A 22,834-nucleotide genomic window follows, 5' to 3' on the forward strand; every position below is an offset into this window, starting at 1 on the left:
AACCAGGAATAATGAATCACGTAACCATGCCTCCATTACCTACAATGATTTTACCATATCTTTGTGGAAATCGACATCGAGACATGTATCTTTCCTGATATGACATGCATAAAAAAACTTGCACTCCCACAAAGAAAGGGAAACATATTTTAATATTGTAGCCTTTTGGATCAAGATGGGTAATTGGGACTCACCACCGAAAGACAAGAATCTTGGATCACAAGTGATAGACTGAAACATGAGACTGAACAACTATTCAAGACATTTCATTGGGAAAAAGAGATGTCAGTAGGAGTTCGGATGAAGTATATAATTTTTTTCTCATGTCAACAAATATCCGTATTTCAAGTGTGTCGAACAGACACCTTAACACTTCTTGCAAGCTTTACAGCACAACTGTTTCAATTCAGCTATATAATTAGTAGAGTAAATTGAAATTTCCTTTAAACTAAAAATCAAAAGGAAATATTGGGGATTCTATACTAGTATCCTATAGTATAAATCATATCTTTGATCACAAACCGTGCTGCTGCTGTAACTTAAAATGACAACAGATGCACCTAAAATCTAGTTAGAAGTTTTCATAGTATGTTCACAATGATTTCCTATTAACTCAAGAAGCTGGCCAGCTTTCCGCCTGGCCCTTTCTGAACCTTTTTCTTTCAAGTCCGAGAGAATATTGATCACCCTAGGCGAATTGACAATTGACAAGTTTAGAGGATCTCCATGACAGAGGAGAACCAACACTGAAGTTGCATTCTCTTTGTTCCTGGGAGATCCATTGCTGACTAATTCCACCAAAGTGGATACAACATTCAAAGATCCAATTGCTGCTTTTCCATCGGGATGACCAGCTATTATAGCCATTATTGCCAATGCTTCGTCCCGCATTGCCCCATCAGGTTCTATTAGCATTTCTATCAACTTGGGCCCAATACCAGCCCTAATTGCCCGTCCTTTATTTCCTTGAGATAAACACAGATTGAAAAGTGCTTTTGCAGCATCCAACTTCCCTCTTGTACTTCCCTCGCAAAATAGAGTAACTAATGCCTGGATTGCTCCAGATGCACCAATTGCTACTCTGTTCTCATCCACCGCAGAAAGGCTGAAAAAGGTGGCTGCTGCATTTTCTCGGGCTGCCATACTACCATTTTCTAGCACATGAAGGATGCCTGGCACAGCCTCAGAAGCCATGATACGCTCTTTATTGTCCGCATAGATAGACAAGTTCAGAAGAGCAGTAACTGCATGCTCTTGGATGCCAGCATCAGGTGTGTAGAGGAGACCAACAAGGCGAGGTATAGCACCAGCTTCGGCAATCAGCATTCTATTTTGACTATTTTGCTTGGCAAGAAGTCGGACCTCCCCTGCAGTACAATGAGGATAAAGGAAGTCCTATCAACATACAACATTAATAGGAAATACAAGGGTGAGAATTTTAGAGGTCTATAAAAATGCATTTCCTCAAACTAAAGCAATGTCAAAAGGCAAAGTAAAAATCCTCTGAAAACACATTTACGATCTCTTCATTTGTAGGATTGAACTGCATAGACAGATGGGTCTTGGGTTTGATACTACTAAGGCTTACGGCATATTGAATTTAGAAAGGGAACACCATCTCATCCTATACTTTTATTTAGTCTACTCCCAGAATGCCAAAAGAAATTATAAATTTGTGATGCTTTCTTAAATCTAGTTGTTAGTATACAATTATACCTCTGTGCACTTAGCTCACATAATTTATATTAGCTAGATTCTGTCTATATTCATTAAACCTAGCAAGAAGTTCACCCGGCCACCAGTTGTAGCTGACATCATACTGGGAAATATGGAGAGAAGTGCAATTCTGAGAATGGTACATCCTAGCATTAAATCATGCTATAAATAAAAGCACATAACAAATTCCTTTTTAAGTAAAATAACCCCCGCCAGCAAAATTAATATATATATATATATAAAAGAACTATATATAAGAACTATGTATAAGAACTATGTATAAGAACAGACAACATTGCTTTTGGAAGTGCTAAAATCACGGGAAACAATAAAGCTAAAACAAAGAAAACGAAAGCTGAAGGTTGTGAAGTAATATCAATCTTTAGGCACAAAAATTGGGTGGGTTATATACAAACATGCCTCGGAAGAGAAAGAAAGAGTAAAATACAATAACAGAGATGAAAATGTTTTGTTAACTAAGCATGATATCGTGGAATGATGGAAGAGTTGTTTCTAAAGTTTATTCAATGATTAATATATAAGAATAATGGACTTTGAGGAGTTTTAGCACTAGAAAGGATAACCTAAATTAAACCTACCACAATATTAGAGAACTTTGGGTAAGTGACATGGTAAAAGAAGATGAAAAGTAAATTTGCCAGATCATATACCTATCGAACAATTAAAGGATGGAAATATTTAAGTTAGATATGTAAAAGTTTTGAAGTTGTTCAACGCAAAAATGAGGTCTAAGAAAATGTAAAATGGAGTACCAAAAAGAACTTTGGTACCTATTTACAAGAATAAAAGAGACATACAATTACAAAACTAAGCAAACTAGATAGGATAGGAGCCAAACTTGTGTTTTGGATCCACGTTATGAAACTAAGGGAAAAAGTAAATTGTGGTAGATTAACACATACCAGCATATCGAGGAACCAATTTGATTTTATGGTCATAATGTGCCTAACTGCTGAAGAAACTCAACAGAAAATTATACCAGACAGCTGTAGGACCAGTGGTGCGGTACTGAATTTTGGGTAATGAAGGGCCTAGTATGCAAAATAATTAGTGTATTGAAGATAAGAATCCTGAAGCAATGAGGGAAATACAATAAAGATAACATCAGGAATTAATTTATCCAATACCAAGTTGGACTAATACCTATTGAGAAGATAATGAAAACTTGCCTAAGGTGGTCTAGTGGTGTGAGATATACCATTTGAAAAAAAGTGGATCAGATAGAAGATAGTCCAATGTGTAAGGCTAAAAAACACTTAAGAAAACATTAGGTGTAACCACTGAAAATACCTTGCCCTAACTTCAAAGTGATTTTATTAAAAACTTGGTTGTATTGTAACCCTTTAATTCTTTATCCTTCATTTACTTTTTTCATATTTGTAGCTCTTCAGAAGATTACTGAAGAGAAGCCTTACAATCAAAATCATCTTAATGTTTTGGTTTAAATTACAGATGGTTCTAACGATACTCCAAATCCGAAACACCATAGCCAATCAACATTACGTTGTGGAAACAATAAGTACAGTATGTGGTAAGCCATATTTTATTTAATTCTAAACTTCCAGTTCTAAGGGTATTTCACTAATTTTTCATATTTTCTTTTATAGCTTCAATAGTAGTACTCATATTCACGTATTCTTAATTAATGCAGAATAAATTAAAGGTCTGTTTAGCATGTTATACTTCCTTTCTGAAAGAAGGAAAATAGAAACATAATGCAATCCTATCATATTGATTGTTTGTTTTAATCAAACTTTATACTTCATCCAAATACTAGATTCTAGCTTTCATGCGATAGATTACTTTCATCTTATCTTCTACTTCATATTTTCATCATATTAGATTTTGCAGACATCAAAGATTAACATTGGTATGCATCAACAAAAAATAGTCCTCTCAATTTTCTTGATTACAAATTTTCCACTAATCTCAAAATTACTAATTTTATAAGTTATGTTGCAATCACTCTAACAGCTAGCAATCCCACCACTTAAACCACAATGACAAATGTATTGTGAAGAGAGAGAGAGAGAGAGAGAGAGAGAGAGAAAGAGAGAGAGGAAGAGAAGAAATGTATGCGATACAATGCTCACCTACAGCATTTCGTCGATCCTCAATACCTCTGGAAGAAAGTTTGCTCACTAAGATATCAAGATCCACTAATTCAGAAGATCCATCCGATGTTGTCTTACAGAGCCATAAATTCCCTAACCTTTTAGGTGGTTCCACTCCATTTGCCTCACACCAACTTGATATCAGGCCATATAAAGCATGGTTGGGTATGAGGATGGGAGTGGAAAGAATCTGCTGAGTCTTGGGACAAGTTCCATGCCCTGCTTCAAGCCATTTCTTTATACAAGATCGTTCGTATGTCTACAAAAAGAGTCAAGATAACACAACTACAAAGTTACTAAAGGTAGACAACTTCTAAATAATATATTATTATCTTACTAGCCCATGTTTTCTAAATTATGGATATTTTAAGAGTATTGTTATCAACTTATCAAGCACCAAGGCTAAGGAGGGAGTCATATCTTAAATTTTTTTTTTTTTAAATCCACTATTTGTTACATAGTGTTTTTCTTTAAGTATCCCCCCAGTCAACCATGATCGTATTAATGGCTAGCTCAGCCACTGACCAAAACCCACCAAATCACCCCAGAATGAAAAGAAAAGAAAACACTGGTCCAACCCAGCTCAGCCACTGACAATACTAGAAAAGATCCAATGTCCTGCTGGAGGATGGGAAATAAGTTTAACGCTTGACTTGCATTACTTTCTGAAACTTCCAATATTATTATATAACATGTAACAATTCTGATGTTTAAATTCAGTAATTGCTATATAACTGCATAACCATGCAGATAAAACTTTTTTATCTATTCTTCTCACCAAAATTTTGAATACAATTTTTAACTGGAAACAGATTTGAATTCATAGCCTTCACGTTATTGGGGGGGACGGGGTCACTATGGAAGATGTGAGAACCCAAAATTTGGGATTTAAAAGAATGGGTTAGTGTATTAGACTAATAGAACCAGATTTTTTATTTTAGTATAAAATAGATTTCTGAACAAATCTGGTTCATTAGCCTACTCCCACTATCTCTCTAAAGTCTCAGTTCTTCAGGTTTCTCTATCTTCTCTCTATCACATCTCTGTCTTCTCTCTACCATTTCTCTTCACTGAGCCAGTGGATTTCCGATCAGGTGGCGCCCAAACATCCGCAACGTAGAGGGCTTCACAATTGACCAATTCATTTTGGGTCCTAGGCTGGGCACTGTTTAGGTTCTTCGCCGAGTAGGGAACTATGGAAGCGGTGTTGTGAGCTGGGTTGTTCAACTCCAAGGTAAAGGAAGCTAGAATACTTTCTTATAATTTGTTGTATGTTAGGTGTATGGACTGATTTATGCATTATTCTGTTGTTTGGGTTGTTGTATATTAAGTTTTGAGTAGATGAAATGATATGTATTGGTATGTTCATCTATGAATCTGTGAACTGATGCTTGTGAATTGATTTAAACGTGCTGTGTGACTGCAATTGAGGATGTTAGATGGGTATATTCTGAGATAGCAGTTGTTATGTTGAAAGTAAAGAGGATTGGTAGTGTTTTAGGTTATTATAGAGGAAGTGAGGTAGTGATTTTGAGAGTTAGAGGTCATGGGCTATTGTGGTCTGTTGGGACAGTCTTAGCAAGTGTATTGTGACTTGTTTAAGTCACCAAAGTGGTCCAAATAGGTGCAAAGTGTTAGAATTGGGACTGGGGTCCTCAAGTGGTGAAAACTGATGTTGAGGAGTAAAAGTTGAGTTGTAATCACCTTAAAATTGTATTAGGAAGGTTTAGGAACACCTAGACAAGTCTAATTAGGTGTAAAACATGAATTAGGGGTGTTAAAAATTGGAGAAAAGGCCTAGAAATGGTAAGGGGTGTGTGAGTGCATAATTCTGCAGAATTTGCGTTCTACAAATGATGCAGAGTCGCTATGCGAATTGTCTCGCATAGCGAGTCCCTGCAGAGAGTGCTCTCTGTTTGAGTAATTCGTTGTGCGAGCTGGTGCGCTGTGCGAATGACTGGAGGGTGCTGCTCTCTGTCTGGTGATTCGCATAGCGAATCTGGTCGCTATGCGACTGGTGGTGGCCTGGAGTCACTGCCAGTTTAATTTGAAAGGCGAATTGGGTGCAAAGCGAGAGTTTTAAGGGGGTTGGTCTCTGTTTGAGCTCTCGCATAGCGACTAGGGTGCCCTATGCGAGAGGCATGAGGTATGGCACCTCTGTGAGTTAATTCGTCATGTGAATAGTGTGCGTTGTGAGAAACACTCTCAGTCTCACTGTGCAAAGGGGTGCGTTGTGCGAGACGTTCAGGGTTTTATTTTCTATCTTCTCTTTTGTATTGTTTCATATAGAGTTGAATGTTGTATGGTTTGTGAAGTATGTGTGGGAGCATATTATATTGTATGATGGGATTCAAACATGTTGTATATTGTTAAAGTGAAAGTGTATGTGATTCAAAGGTATGAATGGTGATTCAAAGTGATTGAAAGTATGTGGTTTTAAAAGTATGGATGATGGACGTAATTCCATGGATCTCAAAGGGAGGTTACATGGTGGTGCTCTATGTTATTGGACGTAATTCCATGATCTTCAAGGAGAAGATTCATGGTAGTGCCCTTAGTGTTTAGAATGATTTGCATGGTAGTTCAGTCTTGTGGAGGTTATCCTGATGCTCCAATGGTCTTTCATTCTCAAGTAGAGAGGATTGATCATGTGGTGAGGAGTAGCAGCAGGTCCTAGTCTTGGGTGCTTCCAGTATGGCCCAAGGTGAGTGATAACGAACTAACCTCGTGAGTGTGGTAGGGTGAAACCCATTGGCAACGGCTTTGCAAAGCAGTAGAAGCCACCACGAGTGCATGACCCGCCATAGCTCGGCAATCATTCTAAGTCTGGACGAGTCAAGTTTAGTGTAACAAGTTGTGTTAAGTGGCCCAGTATATATGAATTAAACTTGTGTGTTGTGTGTGATTGTTATAACATGATTTTTGTATATCTAGCTCACCCTTCTGCTTATGTTTGTCTTTTGTTTGTGTTGTGTTTTCTGTTGTAATGATCATCCATTTGGATGTGAGCAGAGGTAGATGAGGTACTTCTGGAGTAGGCCTTGGAGGGAGATGACGCCGCTGCTTAGCCTAGTTAGAATCCATAGGCTTCTGTTTATTTTGAAATACTCTATTGTGTTAAAGTTTTAAATTACAACCATTTTGGGATGATGTAACCTTAAGACTTTATCTACAAGTCTTCTTCTAACTGTTCTATTATATTAAAATGTGAACTACTAGATTATATAGTTCTATATAATATGAGACTATACAGAAGAAATCAGAGATTAGCTTTCAGTAGAACTCAATATTTTGTACAAAACAATGTGAACGTTCTAAATGCAGACTAACTTTTTTCTAACACAGAAAAACAGATTTTGTAGTCCTAAACATACTATTAGAAAATATTAAAATACTTCATTCCTTCTTTTCCTATAAAGGACAAAATATTAAATAAGTTAAATAAATCTCATGCTGAAATAAATTTTCAATGCATCTTTTCAAGTACCTCAAATGCATCCTTTTGAGAATGATGTCTCCCAACCAGAATTGTTGTTTTAATTAATTTTGTTAGGTCTCATGCTCACTTGTAGCAGTGCTCTCAGAAAACTAAATCAAACATTCTATGGAATCTACCCAAATTCCTGTTGATTTTAAAATGAACAACTTTCACAGCTTTTAATACATTGCTTCAGACAGAGTAACATTATATTACCCTTACTTTCAAAGGGAAAGGAGAATAAGAACTGCTTTTTTCCCAAGTACTGTCAGTAGTGACTTACAAGTTCCTTAGTATAATACCAAACAGAAAATCTTTTGGTATCCAAGTTATATTCATCCACTATATAAGAAACCAATTTTGCAATGATACATGCGGTTATTTTCATCTAATTGTATCATATTATTTTATTTAAGGAAAGAAATTAGATTAGAAAGTTGTAATAACTAAAAGTTATTATATAAGCTATGATCACATACAAGCCTGATTCAAACAGAGCAGCAAGTAGAAGCTGAAAACTGCTGACAAGCCTGATTCCTGTCTCTCTTTTTCATCTATAAATGCTGATATATTGAGTATTAATTTCAAGATTTAAAATTTTGGAAATTTACAGTATATTTCACAATTATCTTGCCGTTTACAGTTTAAGTTTTAGATCTGGGAGTATTTCAATATAATATACATATTTTAACGTTATTTTTATATGGAGAAAACTCTTCGGTTTGAGTCAAGGTTACAAGTCATGTTTACAAAGTTTATAGTTGAGAATAAAAAGAGATTATAAAATTGGAGGCCTTACCAGATCTCTCTTTTAATCTTCTGTTTATCATGATAGAAACAAATACAATGGAAGATGAAAGATCAAAAGACTACCCTAGATTCCTAGGTACAATTCAGAGAGCGCAATAGACTTCTAGGTACAATTTCTATTTATAATGATAGAAACAAATACAATGGAAGATGAAAGATCAAAAGACTACCCTAGATTCCTAGGTACAACTCAGAGAGCGCAATAGACTTCTAGGTACAAGACTAGGTACTAATCGTGATTATAGCAGATAAATGGTTCCCAATGTACTACTTATTACTTATTTCAACACTTCCCCTCAACCTAGAGCATACAAATTATATGTCCCAAGCTTGGAACATATAAACTCAATCTAAGATTCCCTTAAGGACTTGATTAACACATATGTCTCCATTGGTGGAACTTGATTTCTTGGAAGAACAAGAAACAAAGTGTTATGGCAAGATCTAGTGCACATGCAGAATATAGAGCTATGGCCTCATCCACTTGTGAACTTGTTTGGCTTAAGCAATTGTTTAGAGAGTTACAATTTGGAGATGTCACTCAAATGACACTTGTATGTGACAATCAGGCAGCTCTTCATATCAATTTTAATTTTGTCTTTCATGAAAGGACCAAACACATTGAGATTGACTATCATTTCATTTGAGAAAAGATTGTATCTAGAGACATCAAGACTGAGTTTGCTAACTCAAATGATCAAATAGCAAATATTTTCCCCAAGTTTTTAGGGGGACCGAGAATTGATTATATTTATATGAAGCTTGTACATATAATTTATATGCACCAGCTTGAGGGGGAGTGTTAAACATATTGCATTTTATGGTAATTAGGGAAACATAGACTTTTGCTATTGTTTGATATTGTTGATATTGTTTTAAATAATATCTTCTATTTACTATATTTATATTTGGTTGCCATATATACTTGTATCATTCTTCATTATAAATATATTACCCTATGTGTGTATTACACACAAGGGAGATTAATCTTGTACCTAGTTTTACTATATTCAATAGATACAGTGGAAGATGAAAGATCAAAAGACTACCCAAGATTCCTAGGTACAACTCATAGAGTGCACTAGACTTCTAGGTACAAGACTAGGTACTAATCATGAAATCATGATTACAGCAGATAAATGGTTCCTAATGCACTACTTATTACTTATTTCAACATTTATGTAAGAAGCTCATGAAAGGCAAAGAAAAACAATAGTGTAATAATGAAATATCTTTGCATTGTGTTATGGATCTAGTAAGCAATATATGGTTATTTACATCGATGGCTAGCACTGTAATCAGTGAAGCAGAATACAAAGAAGAAGAAAGAAATTGCCAGGCTAGAGAAGAAACAGATTCCAATATATTCCTGCTTTCCTTGCCCTCTGCCACATGTCTACATTCTACATAATAGTTTTCTCACATTCCTTTCTAACTAATTCATCATTTCCATGGGACTCCTTGTCCAATTACTCTTCTACCCTCATAACATCCCCTCACCCATAAAAAACAACCGTGTCCTCAAAGTTGAAGTTAGGATAATCTCTACTAATAACAATGGTGTCCTCGCAAGTAGCTTGAGTTGCATCTAAACCATCCCATTGTATGGAAATTAAGAATTTTGTTAGATTCAACAATAGGGCTGAACTCATTGGTGAGTAAGGGAAATGGAAGATATAACTCTCAATGATCATCTTTGCATCTCTTTAATAAGAATGGAAGACTAGATGAATTTCAATTAAAGAAAACTCGAGTAACTTAGGTTTATCGAGGAGGAAGTTCACTAAAGAGATACAACATCAATGAGACCTGAGTCTAACCACATAAGGGATTGACACCACTCTCTACCCAAAACCTTAAGGCAATGGGTTAATAGGTTTTCACCTTTATATAGTGCTCTACTTTCTCATTTCTATCCAATGTGGGACTTAAACTCACATTTGAAATTCTAACAATCTCCCCCTTCAAGGATGAGTCTCTTCCACATTGGTACACTTCCCCTCCAACGGAAGCATTTGAGTATCCCTTTTCGTACCGCCGTTCATCTTAATGGGACACACTTACCTGGAACCCTTTTCCAGGAAGACTTTCGATACAGGGACCATTGTACTCATCTTAGCCTAATTTGGCTCTGATATCACTTTTAGGTTTATAGAGGAGGAGGTTCACTTGGGAGATACAACATCAATGAGACCTGAGTCTAACTACATAAGAGATTGACACCACTCTCTACCCAAGGCAATTAGTTAATGAGTCTTCACCCTTATACAATGCTCTACTTTCTTATTTCTATCCAATGTAGGACTTAGACTCACACTTGGAATTCTAACATATGCCACTAAACCAATTTTTTAGACAATGAGAAAAGGACCAAAATATTATAGTCCTAGTTTATGAAGCTATTGAAGGGTTTAGTGTTGTCTATATGGCTATAATTTGACCAATACGATTCATTTGATGTTGTGCCTTTATTGAATGATCTTTTAGCTGAGTGCTAAGTCTTGTTGTTGCAACAACTCTTGTAGGGAGGGTGGATCAATGTAACCCAATTGGTACTTGACAATGGTTGTGAGATTTTAATCTATAAACAACTTGTTAGATATATTATATCTTTTATCTTTTAGTTAGTTTGTTATTATTTCTCATTTGTATTTTGGGCTTAGCCCATATTTCTTCTATTATAAATAGATAACCCTATGTGTGTATTTTACACAAGGAAGATTAATTCAAATATAGTTTTTCACTATATTCAACATGGTATCAGTGCAGGTTCTCTGATCTCTTCTTGTGGCCTCTGCCGGCGCCCGTCCGCCATGGCCGCCGGCAGCCCTTAAAATTTCAGTCGGTAGTTCATTTTCTCTTCTTCTCAGTGCAGCCAGTCGCCGGCCATCGCCGCTTTCCGCTGCCGTCGCTGCTATCGTTGTCGCCGCCACTTTCCGCTGCCGCCACCGCTGCCACCGCTGTCGCCACCGCCAGCCACCGTCACAGTTTCGATGGGTGACCTGCGGATCTGGACCGTCTCTTCGAGCGACGGCCAACCACGGCGGTTTCGAGAGCCAGTTCTCAGTCACGCGCCGCCACGCAGCTCTTCTTTCCGGCCAGTCCGTCGCCGGCCGCCGGTCGTTGTCACAGTTTCGACCGGTGACCAGCAGATCTGAAGCGTCTCCTCGAGCGACGGCCAACCCCGCCGGAGACAAGCACAGACTCCGCTCAACGCGCCTCCACGCGCCGCCTTCTTCTCGTCAGATCTCGGGCGCGTGTTCTGCACGCGCCGCCTTCCCGGTGTCGGAGTTTCACCGCGACACCTCCATAGGTCTCGCCGGACCTCCCTCTCTCTGTTCAGACCTTCCAGAGTAGCCATTGCTGCCATCTTCGTCTGTCTTCGTCTCCATTGATTGTCCGGCACCGTTTTACCGCTGTCCAGCACCGTTTTGCCGCTGTCCGGCACCATTTTGCCGCTGTCCGGCACCGTTTTGCCGCCGTTAGTCCTTGCAGTTTGTCATTGTCCACCACTGCTCTCCTTCATCCACTTTTGAAGTTGAAGTTTCACAAGCTGTTGTTAGTCCATCTATGTTTGCCTCACACTCTTGAAGACAAATCTAGTTCAACACTGAGTTCATCTATTCCAAGCTTAGTTCATACAATTTGTATGCTCCAGCTTGAGGGGAAGTGTTAGATATATTATATCTTTTATCTTTTAGTTAGTTTGTTATTATTTCTCATTTGTATTTTGGGCTTAGCCCATATTTCTTCTATTATAAATAGATAACCCTATGTGTGTATTTTACACAAGGAAGATTAATTCAAATATAGTTTTTCACTATATTCAACACAACTCAAAAGGGGAGTCGTCAATGCTAGATTGGAAGGAACTATTGCACTAAAACTTTGCTCATGGATGTAGCTTACTCCATTCCATCAGGTTAACCACTATGAAACACCTCAAATACATCTCTAAACACTTATTGAGGGCCTCGGTTTTTCATCACTTTGGGGGTAGTATGCTAAGCTCATGGAAATGTGCCAAAAATTGCTACTGAAGACTTTGTCTCAATCATATACAATTGATTTTGTAAGGCCATGCAATTTCAAAATGTGCTTCCTGCATTCTTCATCAACTTGCTTGCTGTTATAATGGTTCTTAATGTTGTGGTACCTGCCTTGCTAGAAAAAACTAGGCAGAAATTCTAGCCACAATGTGTCCTCTTTCGAGATGGTCTCTACTGGAAAGTTATGGAATTCTTGGTGAACTTGCTAAATAACGGGATGCTTAGGAGGAATTACCAACCTTTGTTTGCATGGAATGTGTTAAGAGGTGGACTTTAAGCCTAACTCAACCCCACAAAACCGGCTTATAGGGTGAGGTTTGTACCCACTTGTAAACTATGAATTGGCCTTATCTTTAGTCAATGTGGGACTTCCAACACACCCCCCTCACGCCGAGGTATATACATCTCGAGCGTGGGATTAAACATTTTTAATGGGTGGTCTGATAGCGGCCCGATAGCGGTTGGAACAATATGCCCAGCAAACAACAAATATCGCTAGGATAGGTTCTAACCATGACTCTGATATCATGTTAAGAAGTGGACTTTAAGCCTAATTCAACCCACAAAACTGGCTTGTAGGGTGAGATTTGCACCCACTTATAAACTATGAATTGGCCTTATCTCTAGTCATTGTGTGACTTCCAACATAATGGGTTACCTTGTTTGCATGCTTGAAGAATCTCATTGTGTTTAGAATCAAATGTGATTTAAGCTCTAAACAAACTACAAATTGATGATTTTCCATGTAGTTTGAGAAATAACCAAGAAAAATGATTTGGAACTGATGAAGGATCTGATGATCAAACCCTAACATTATCTTTAGCATATTTGTATTCAATAGAGAATTCATAGCCAAGGAACTTATGAAGCCAAGATTGTTGTTCTAGTAATTAGACAATTTGATTTAAGAGACATTTTCATAGAACTTGGATAAGATTTGAATCTAGAACAATAATCAAAGAATCAATAATGACTTTTTGAAATAAAAGAGACCCTCAAACACTACCAGTTTTCAACTTAAGTAGTCCCAAGTATTTTGAGGAACCTAAACCCTCCCACACAAAACTATAAACATGATTAGTTGGTCTTGAATTAATAACCCAAACACCCTAAGACATAAGGCTAATTGTATTGAATTAACTCATCTTTTGTGGACAAGATACACAATCTAGAGAACTTGTTGATTCAATCATTGTTCTCAGACAATCAAATTCATCCTTATAAGCTTTCCTATCAAGATCAACTTGAGGTGGAGCACTAGGTTGATATGCTTCTTCATGTTTTGAGGTAGTATTGCGTACCCATCTCTATGAGGTTCCTTTGTTGCCTCTCATGCACTCTAAGACTTTGTCTCTTCCATAAGTTTAAAACATGTTTCCTTAGTGCTGAATATAGTGAAAAACTATATTTGGATTATTCTCCCTTGTGTAAAATACACACATAGGGTTCTCTATTTATAATAGAAGAAATATGGGCTAAGCCCAAAATACAAATGAGAAATAATAACAAACTAACTAAAAGATAAAAAATATAATATATCTAACACTCTCCCTCAAGCTGGAGCATACAAATTGTATGAACTAAGCTTGGAATAGATGAACTCAGTGTTGAACTAGATGATTTGTCTTCAAGAGTGTGAGGCAAACATAGATGGACTAACAGCAGCTTGTGAAACTTCAACTTCAAAAGTGAACGAAGGAATGCAGTGGTGGACAATGACAAACTGCAAGGACTGATTCCCAATCAATGATGGATGAGTGACGGGATCAACAGTGGTAGCTGAAAGCTAAGAGCTACAAAACTGCAGGAACTACACTAAATCCTCATCAATGATGGATGGGTGATGGGATCAACAGTAGTAGCTGAAATCTACAAAACTGCAGGGACTACACCCATATTTATGTGACTTGCAGTGTCTTGGAAACGTACTCCCCCTTAGTGTGAAGGGCGGAAATGTGAAATATCACAGTTGCTGGACCACTAAAACAAAACAAAATATTAAGCTACAATGCTGAAACAAAGGCATCAAAGATCCAAAGACATGTTGGAGGTCCAAAATTCTTTGCTGGACAACTCCCAAGTGGTGATACTTAGCAGTGTATCACAAGAAGATCGGGCTAAACTCTAGCCCAAGAAGAACTGATGCAGTTGCGTCTGTTTGAGACGGTAGCGACTACAGCGGCGGTTGACAGCTATAAAACTGCAGGGACTAAATTGTCATCACTGACTGATGAGGTGATGGGGGCTTACAGTGGTTGGAAGCATACAGCGGCAAACGGCGCCTGGACAGCGGCAAACGGCGCGGACAGCGGCAAACAACGCGGACAGCGGCAAACGGCGCCTGAACAGCGACGAACGGCGGGTGCCTGGACAGCGGCAAACGGCGGGTGCCTGGACAGCGGCAAACGGCGGGTGCCTGGACATCAAATTTTGATTTGATCTTGCTCAAGATCACATTCTCAAACCTAGACTTTTCATCTCTAGCCAAATCTTTCTCCGTAGCACCCACTGCTAGAATCAACATCCTTAGCAGTGAAACAGATTTCTAGTAGAAGAAGCCATTTTAAACTTAGAGAAGAAAAGGGACTTAGGGTTCCAAAAACGTGAGGGAGAAAACCCTAGGTATGAGCGCAAGCCAACAAAACAGAGAAACAGGAACCAAAACACACTCAAGAAGCTCCGGCGAAACGGTCTGCAGGGACGCGGTGAAACTCCGACACCGAGAAGGCAGCGTGTGCAGAACACGCGGCCGAGACTGGCAGAGAAGAAGCGGCGCGTGACAGCTGGTGCGGAGGATTCGGAGGACGGGACCACTAGGGTTGGGTTACGCTTCTCAAGGCGCACCTAACCCTTGACTTCGCCGGAGCAAACGACGTTCGGCGGTGGCGGCGATGGCGGACTGGCCGGAAAGAAGCGCTGCGTGGCGGCGCGTGACTCAGAAGTGGCTCTCGGAACCGGCATGGTTGGTCGTCGCCTGTACGGTCCAGATCCGCAGGTCACCCGTTGAAACTGTGACGGTGGTCGGCGGTAGCGACGGCGACGGCGACAGTGGCCGGCCGCGGACAGAGATTAGCGGCGGACAGTGGCTGGCGATGGTCGAAGGCAGAGGCGACTGGCTGCACTAGTGCTGACTATGGCACAGATTTAAGAAGAGAATGGACTGCCCACTGAGATTTTAGGGGTTGCCGGCGGCCATGGCAGTCGGCTGCCGACAGACAGCAGAGACCCCGGAAGAAGATCAGAGAACCTGCTCTGATACCATGTTGAATATAGTAAAAAACTATATTTGGATTAATCTCCCTTGTGTAAAATACACATATAGGGTTCTCTATTTATAATAGAAGAAATATGGGCTAAGCCCAAAATACAAATGAGAAATAATAACAAACTAACTAAAAGATAAAAAATATAATATATCTAACACTTAGTATGTCAAGATCTTCTATTGTATGAACAATATTCTCCATGGTTATCTTTTACTAATGACCTCCTTCTCTGTTTAATCCCTTGAAAATCCCTTGTCCTATTTTCATGAAAAAGCCTAATAAAAAATGCTTCCAAAAGAGGATGCAACTTTTCTTTCCCTGATATTTGTATCCTAACTATGTCATATTCATGGTTCAAGCCATGTAAGAATTTAAAGATTTTTCCTCTTTCCACGACTTCAACTCGTGTAGTTGCATTTGTTTTGCAGATCTCCAAATGTTGATACCTATCTAAAACACCTTACTTTAAATGTCATAACAGGCAATAAAATCCTTCTTCAAAGAAAAGTGTTATATAAGTCATCTCATATCTCTTTAGCAAAGGAATAGAACATATAGTTTCAAATTATCTCAAGAAACATGGAATGCCACGTTCAGATCATGATTAGTGAGCCTTCATTATCCCAAATCACAAAATTAAAGCCAATTGAACCCAGTCCTCTGCCCTTTATGTGATCTAATCTTGACCATCCCTTCAAAATCATCTAAATATATTGGCTCCATTACAAATAATTTCGGCCACCAAACTAGTAGGGATCCACCACATTTGGAAGATCTTGGGTCCAAAGGGATCAATTTCACCTCAAAAATTCGTCTTATAAGTTGAAGGTTGCAAGTTCAAGCCTCTTCGGAACTAGGTGCATGGGCTACTCATGTCGACACTAGTTGTGCCACATGACGGTGACTCCATCAGCAACACAGTTTTCAACCTTGTGATCATCATTTTAATACACACCTTTCTAACCCACCGCTAACCTCAGGGTGCTGGCAACAACAGACATTTGTGTGGCAATAGAAACAAAGCTCCCAACATTTGGAGTTATTATACCAACTTGAACTATGTAAAGAAATTTACAATATTTTATCAATGATAATCATACAAATTACATTCTCATCACCTATATTTGTAACAATCTAACTCTCTAAAATAACAAAAGAAAAATATGTTTAAGTGAATAGCAAGATTCCGAAGATATTTTTCTATCAATTACTATGGACATATTGAAGATATTTTTATCCTAATAATCCTCCATTTACAAAAAATTTGGTATTTGTTTACAGCAATCTTCTACTTCTTTCAAGGAATACTCCACACTAAAGAGGAAACAAAAATGTAGACGTTGCTAGAAAAGATTTTAATTCACTTGATGATTGTGAAATTCTTGAAATTGTTAATTTGTTTGTAGATGAACCTGAGCTAGAGTGTCTTTCACAATGATGATGATGATCAATGGAATGTCTTAAATGAATTAAAATCTCTTTTCACATTTTGGATTTTAGATTGATAGATTAGATCCAGATCCATTTTTGTTACAGGCAACAATTTGTTCAAACTTTGTATATGACTAGCTTTTTTAAGATGATTTTGAATTTATAACTCTTGATTGTCAAATTACATAATTCAAATATATATATATATATATATATATATATATATGCATGTCATCGGATCCTACATTTTAGATAACACAGATGTCAGTGAATGTGCCCGTGTTGTGCCCACTGTCCATGTTTCATAACTATCAAGTTTGGCAACCTTGTATACGGTAACATTCGACCTAGATATAGACCAAATATTTCGAGAGATTATTTATCATGAGACCCTCTTAGCAACTTCTTTCAATATTTGTCTTGGTCTTTCTCTTTGCGTTCTCATATACCACTAAAACCATGCAATATTTTTGGTTACTAATTGTTGTTTAAGGTTCGTATAAAGTAAACACATAAAGGTCACATTATTAGAACAACCAAAAAGTACTCATAGGTTACCATGTAGGAAAAGTCAAACTAGCAACCATAAACTGTATAATAAATGAACTTAATTGAAGGTGACTTTGAAGAAGCAACTTTGGTTTCTTACATGCCAATAAACTAAACATATCAGCCAGGCCATAATAGCTTCTGAACTTCTATAATAAGTAAGGACAATTAAAAAAGGTGATATTAAGCACAAACCTGCCCTGTGCAAATGATAACAGGATCTTTCATTAACTCTAGAGATATTGGACAGCGAAACTCATCAGGTATAACCAGTGATTGCGTACATGATTTCACATATGACTCATCAGTATGTCGAGATATATTCTCACTTGGTGACACAATAATGTTTCCTGATTCCACCATTAAGAAATCTTGGATTTTTTTCAGCACAACCAACGACATATCCTGTATCCTTTTCTGAGAATGATCCCACCTCTCTCCGCCCATCTTTTCTAGAGCAAGTGACTCTTGCTTGACATCATCCACATTGATAAATTGTAGCTTTTCACAGATTGAACGTAGTTCAGCAGTTTCAGTCTTCACATCATAGCTCTGGTTGTACACAGACAAAAGTTGTTCATAAAGCTGAAGACCCAGTGGATCAAACTGCTCTTTAGCTCTTCTAAACTGAGTGGTCACAAGTGCAACCTGAAGATGACAACAGTAGCAGAGAAATAAGAACTTACAATTAAGACAGAACAAAAAGTGGTAGCAACAGACAAACAAGAAATTGATCAACTTACTACAAATGAAGACAAAGAAACCATAGAAAATATTATTTTTCGGAGGATATTTAACAGATCTATAACAAAACTTATTTGAGCTTATCTCATAATATAAAGACTTAAGCAAATATTTAATTTCATAAAGTGGCATGTGACTTTTCTGTCAGCTCTTTTTAGCTTTTTCGGATTTTTTTTAGCGAAGCTTACATGAACAGGCTACTAGTTTCACATGTTTTGGTGCTTCAATAGAGAGAGAGAGAGCAATAATCTGCAGCAATGAAATTGTTAAATCGAAAAAAAAAACACTTAAACAAGTCTGAACAAATAATCACTTATATCTTTAAAGCTCTCCCAAAGCTAACAAAAGTAAGCAAAAAAATACGTTCAATCTGACACGCACTAAACTATTTACCCAAATGTGACCTTACGTTCTTAGTAATTAGCAAAGCAATGCTTCATGGTATAACCAAAAAGAAAAAACAAAATTATTTCTCATGATATTGAATGCACTCAATCACCTTTACAAAATTACTAACATGCAATATTCTCCTTGAGTTAGAAGTATCAAGTTTTCCCGAGAAAGAAAGCTTTACAAACATTATTCACCTGTTCCTTGATTTCTTCAGAAACATCAAGCTCATCAAAGGAGATCTTCCTCATGGCATGTTCAAAACGAACAGCAACATCTGTGAACCTGTGTTTAACTTGCTCTCTGTCCAGTATCTGCAATTCCAAGCAAGCATCCACAGAACCAAAAACCAGATGAAATTCAAATATACAACAAATGACGTTACAAAAAGCAAACCATAAAGAAGAACGTGCAACACACCCTATAATATTCTTTTGAAGGCACAATATTAATTAAATTTCAGTTTAACTACTCATTTGGCAACGTCTAATTCTCTTTTGAACACACTTTGCTGATTAAATTTTAGTTTAATTACTCCTGTAGTTTCTACGCTTACAATTTTTTCCCTTTCAAATTCCTATATCTAAAACCATTTCCTTCCAGTGATACACAATAATGTTTTTATTCTTTATCATCTTTAGTACCTGCACATATAATTTTAATATATTTTAGTTTGTTCAAAGAAGAATATATTGAGTTTTTATATTTTAAAATAAATTAATTTTTTTCAATACATCAAAATCAGTGTATTTTGTATAAAAAGTAAATTAATTTTTTTTCTAATATATCAAAGTAATTATTTTGTAGAGACGGTGAGAAACAAGTAATTAAACCTAAAATTTTCTTTTAAAAATTTTCAAAAATTACGAGTAAAACAGTGAATCTCATTAAAGAAACGAGATATGCTATAATCGGTGTTTGTAACTTTTAATGAATTTTAAAATAATTTTAAAAAAAAAAAAGTGTTTAGCTATCATTTTTCAAACGAGCAATGCAATTTGGTTACACAAAGCTCGTTGAGTGAATTGAAGAACGTACCATGAAAACCTGGCTTGTAGTGGTGGCGAATTGGAGCAAATCCCTGGCCTTGAAGAGCGCTTCCTGAAGTGCGTGGAAGGAAACGGCACCCGTCAACTCAACGTTGTCATGCAATTCGAGGAAGAGAGGAGCGAGGAAGCGTATGCGGCGAGCGAGGTCGCAGCATTGGGTCCTGATGATTGGCTTGAAGGAGGAGAGGTACGAGATTTGGGTGGAAACGCGGGTGAGGTTGCGGAGCACCCAGGAAGGGTCGGTTTCCGCCATAGATAGAAGAAGCGAAGCGAGAATGCCAAGGCGCGTGTGTGGGTCCCACAATCACGTGGTTAAGGTGAAGGAAAGCACAAGATTTAAGAATGGTAACTGGTTGTGAAATAGTGGTTAACTCATGGCGCCACGGAAGAAGATATTTGCGCGAACGACGCATGGCATAGTTCCATGAAAACCTTTGCTCAAAATGCCGAACTTGTATTATTTTTCAATCAACTAATTATACCTTTTTGTTACTTACTGTTTCTTTTCTCTCTGTATTGTAAGATTTTAATTCGGAAATAAACGATCATATTACGGGTTCTACTCATAGTTAATTTCCTACATTATTAAGAAAAAGGTTGAAATTGTATCAATCTTTTTAATATAGCTTTTGATTATTATAAATTTATTTTCACAAATATTTTTGTTGAGAAAAAAACTAGAAATTTTCTTTTTGTAAACATAAATAAATATTTTATAACTTATTTTCGTAATAATACTTATGGAGTGAAAAAAAAATACCAAAATGTCACGAAATAATTCACGCACAACGCATGAATTGCTACACACCATGTCAACATTTCAAGGTCATGTTTACAAATTGTATGTGATCAAATGTGAATAATTTGTGGCAGTTACCTAAAAGATCATGATTTTATTTTCCATCAGCATAAATTTATTATTGAGAAAACCAAAAAATCTTGATTTGAAATACAAGTTTCAAGAGAAGAGGCAAAACATTAATAATTACAAAATGATGATCTTACCTTATTTAATTTAAGAAAAAAATAAAATTAAAGTTAAAAACCTCCGTAATTTATGTGAAGTTGAGGCCCATAACTAATTTAGGGCCATTTCACCCAGCAACGTGGATAAGGCCTAAGAAGAAAACCTCGAGACTATTTCTTCCTCCACCACCACAATTACTAGTTGCACTCTCATATTAATAAAAAAATATTAAACTCACTACTGTATTACACTACCACTACCGTCATCACGCTATTATAAAGAAAGAATAAGAAAGGAAGAAGAGGAGAGAAAAGGCAAAAAGGAAAACTCATTTTGAAAAGCACTTTCAGAATCCTATGGGATTGTTCAAAGGATTTGTTCAAAGGATGTGTTCAAAGGATGTGTTCAGGAAAAGTTGTTCTGAAAATCTTATTCCAGAATCTTTTGTTTCATAATATATTTTATGTGTACTGTAACATCCCAAAAATACAGCAATAAACTATATAATAAAATAATTACTTTAATAATAATCCAGATCAGTCTTATATTAGAGTCGAGCGTACGCTCATGGCCAAACGGCCTTACAGAACGAGTTACGAAAATTAAGATGTACAAGATAAGCGAACCTGACCGAACGGTTTACAAAAGAGAAAAATACCGAATGGTCATACTTAAACAAAGGGAAGGTGATCGAACGACCCCCTTACTATAACTAGGCAATTGACCGAACGTCCTACTGTTCGATCTTTACCTCAACTTCTTCCAAATTTTCTTGTTCCAGCAGCTCGTCTCCTTCTGCTCACATCCACACGGATGATCATTGCAATGACAAGGACGGACGTACAAAACAGACACGACAGGAAACACAGGGTAAGCTTATGTAATTTAATTCATGCATAGACATACATTTCAAATAATCCAACACTAGATAAATTTCAACGTACGTATCATACAAAGCCTATCACTAGACTGACTGTCCGGACTGTATGAAATCTGCTTAGCTATAGGCGTTCGTGCACCCGGGTGATGTAGTAACTGGAATACTCTCATCAGCTGCCGCCTGAGGTTAGTCCTATTCATCTAAAGTACCCCTAAGGACGGGACCTCCTGCCGTTCACACATGACCTACCCTCCTCTACGTGAGGACGAGTACCCACAAAACATCAGGATGAACAGCCAGCATTAGCATGCCCACAGTCATACTTTACCAATTCCAATATTCATACATGAGTCGTTCCTCCCCGGAACGCTCATCCATAAACCATAAAATTTCAATATCACATTTTCTTCATCTTTCACTAATACATATCTCATTTAATCACCTCGTTCAAAGATTCATAAGGATTACAAATAACGAACGTTCAACCCGAACTTAAAACTGGGCCGAACACATAGAGCGAGACTAAGAGATCTCCAAATTTGAGAATGGATTAAGACCAAGGGTTGACATCAGGTTTTGAGAAGGATAGCGAGCACAACAATATATTCCAAGAAACGAATGGAACGAACGTCAATTTCAACATTGAGCCAATTAGATGAACCGACTCTTGAGAACTCTATCCGAACATCAAAAGACCAGACCAAGAACGAGGACTCCAGAGTGAAACCAATGAATACGAATATTTCAAGGCACAAAATAATATTTAGAATTGTCTCATATAAAGAAACCCAACGCTTGTGAATACTTAGTTTAGTTGAAATTTACATCAAGAAATTCGAATGCCAGTCAATGACCGAGCACGGTAGAGAAGAAAATTCTATTGAAGTTAGACGAACGTTATTTTTCATCATTATAGATTATATAAGAAACGAGAACGAGCGCTTGGTGTAAGACCGAGCACTACTCAGTACGAGCACTTGGTGTAAGACCGAACACTAATGAACTTATAATAAAAGGCTTGATAAATAGAATAAGATACTATCGAAGTAGTGTTACGAACACGAGAATATACCATTACATATATATATAAAAATTTAGTTTATCACAAGATACCCAGATACAACTGTGTTTGGCCGAACGCTCAAGCATAGTATTACCAAAAGAGGACGCTCGTCCTCAACTAGGATTCTCTCCAAATGAAAGAATCCCATTTCAACTATGTTTACCAGAAGAATCGAACGGTCGAAGACCGTTCAGTAACGAACGTACACTTTCATATGAGAAATCATATCAGGATCATTTATATTCCAGCTCATTTATTTCATATAGTTTCACAACTTTATACATTCATCTCATAATCACTTTTCATA

The 22,834-nt window shown here is 37.3% G+C and overlaps 1 protein-coding gene across 1 annotated transcript; it reads right to left on the reverse strand.

The window, feature by feature from the left end:
- Positions 1-295: 295 nt before the first annotated feature.
- Positions 296-20,076, reverse strand: LOC124836668 (U-box domain-containing protein 13-like). The gene is made up of 5 exons (XM_047311845.2): positions 19,607-20,076; positions 18,766-18,882; positions 17,630-18,082; positions 3,831-4,110; positions 296-1,367 (listed from the first exon to the last, which is right to left on the reverse strand). The coding sequence occupies exons 1-5, from the start codon at positions 19,868-19,870 to the stop codon at positions 568-570; spliced, it is 1,914 nt and encodes a 637-aa protein (XP_047167801.1). The 5' UTR covers positions 19,871-20,076; the 3' UTR covers positions 296-567.
- Positions 20,077-22,834: the final 2,758 nt, after the last annotated feature.

Source organism: Vigna umbellata, chromosome 5 (genome assembly GCF_029865625.1).
Source record: "Vigna umbellata cultivar VRB3 chromosome 5, Vumbellata_1.0, whole genome shotgun sequence".
Classification (NCBI taxonomy): Eukaryota; Viridiplantae; Streptophyta; class Magnoliopsida; order Fabales; family Fabaceae; genus Vigna; species Vigna umbellata.